Source organism: Camelina sativa, chromosome 10 (genome assembly GCF_000633955.1).
Source record: "Camelina sativa cultivar DH55 chromosome 10, Cs, whole genome shotgun sequence".
Classification (NCBI taxonomy): Eukaryota; Viridiplantae; Streptophyta; class Magnoliopsida; order Brassicales; family Brassicaceae; genus Camelina; species Camelina sativa.
The window spans coordinates 7,226,829-7,228,484 of record NC_025694.1 but is presented as its reverse complement, the minus strand read 5'-3'; the positions used below and the strand labels follow the sequence as shown (position 1 = coordinate 7,228,484).

General features: G+C 40.6%; 1 protein-coding gene across 2 annotated transcripts in view; it reads left to right on the top strand.

The window, feature by feature from the left end:
- Positions 125–1,656, top strand: part of LOC104717694 — a 7,717-nt gene continuing 6,185 nt past the window's right edge. Inside the window, exons 1-3 of one of the 2 annotated variants that reach the window (XM_019231144.1) lie at positions 125–609; positions 1,076–1,331; positions 1,442–1,645. In XM_019231144.1, the coding sequence (XP_019086689.1) occupies positions 1,104–1,331; positions 1,442–1,645 (432 nt within the window). In that variant the 5' untranslated portion in view covers positions 125–609; positions 1,076–1,103. The other variant, XM_019231145.1, reaches the window with a different exon arrangement.

Here is a 1,656-nt window from a genome sequence, read left to right as displayed (position 1 = left end):
AAAAAAAAAAAAAAAAAAAAAAGAGGCCCAAATTGAGATGGCAAAAACCCGTAATTAAACAATACAATGGAGGGTATTGTCGGTTTATTGAAGATGATAAATACGTGGTGATAGGGCACGAGAGGGCTCTGCGCTGTTCATCCCATCCCATCCCATCCCATCCCATTGAGAAGAGAAAAATAAACATTTATTATTATAAAAAATCGTGTGAAGAAGAAGAAGAAGAGGAAGAAGAAGACGAAGAAGAAAAGAAAAGAAGGGAGACCTAGCTTAGCCGCCTCTCTCTATATTATATCTCTAAGAGGAGTTTCTTCACTGCTTTTGTATTCAATCTCCGGATTCTCACCAGTTCTCTTTTGATTCGCGATCTTTCTTCCTGTGGAGTTTTTGATTCGAGACTTTTGAGGGGCACTTGTTTGTTTAAACTTTTATCATATAAATCCGAGGAACGAAGAAGTTGTGAAGGCGGGTCGTTTGATAAACGATAAGATTTGTTGTGTCTGTTGGAAGGAGTTTTTTTTGATCTGATCTGATCTGATCTGATATCTTCGATGGCGGTTTTGGTGGTTTGAGTGATTTGATTATTAAAAGTTATTTTTTGGTCGACAGGTATATGAAAACCCTAGCTCCTTGCTCTTTTTTTGATTTATGTCTTCCACGATGAGGAGAGAGATCTTTGTTAAATGTCGGCTACGGCGAGAGATCTTTGCTTCCTTTTTTTTTTTTACTGATGATTACTGCTGGGAGGATTACTCAAGAGGGACTCCGGATCGCTAAGTTTTATGGCTCAATCAATCGATCATTAGTTGGGAAAACTCTTGTATTGGTTCTGAGCGAGTGGACTCTCAAATCTGAGATCTTTTCCACCTTTTGTAGATTTTAAGAGTGTCCCTAAAAAGACCTGATTTTTTTTTTCCGATCTTCTTCTTCTTCGTGTGGGACAACGAAAGATGTCTTGGCTGATGGAGATTCGTGGATCCTCCCCTTTGTTTTTTTCTCTGCTGTTTTCGATCTTAGTTGAAGATTTCATGGCTTGTTGTTTTTATGGCTTGCTTACGGAAATTGTTACTTTCAGGTGACGATTACACCGCACTAAAAGATTTATGAACCTACGTGGATGGGACTGCACTAAAAGTATGACGAGCATTGGCAGTGTTGAGGTTAAGGCTACCATTGATACTGGTCTTCCTTGGAAAGTTGTGGCCAAAGGTAGTAGGAGTTCGACTAGGCGTACTAAGAAACAAGTTGCACGAGCTGCAGCCCCAGATATTGAGGCAGATAACAAAAGTTCCGCTCGTACAGCACCAGAAGGGGATTCAGAATCGGAAAAGGTTATCCCTCAGTTTCTTCTCCCATTTTGTACTCTTATCTTCCCTGATTCGTATGCGATGTTTTTGGTTTCTTTTTTTTTCCTAATGCTTGTTTCTTTCGATAATGGCAGCTTGGCGTTTCTGTTCTAGGCCAGCATTTCGCTGAAAGAGTAGAGCATGTTCCAATTAAGAAACGGAGGTTTATGGTTCCCCCTCCATCATCTTTGAAAAAGTCCTCTGCTCGTGGCCAAGGCTCCCAGCATCGTGCAGAGATCAACCATGCTCTGCCTGTTTCTAGGTTGAACCCTAATCTTATGGGACGGAAAACAGAAGAAATCTCCGATGA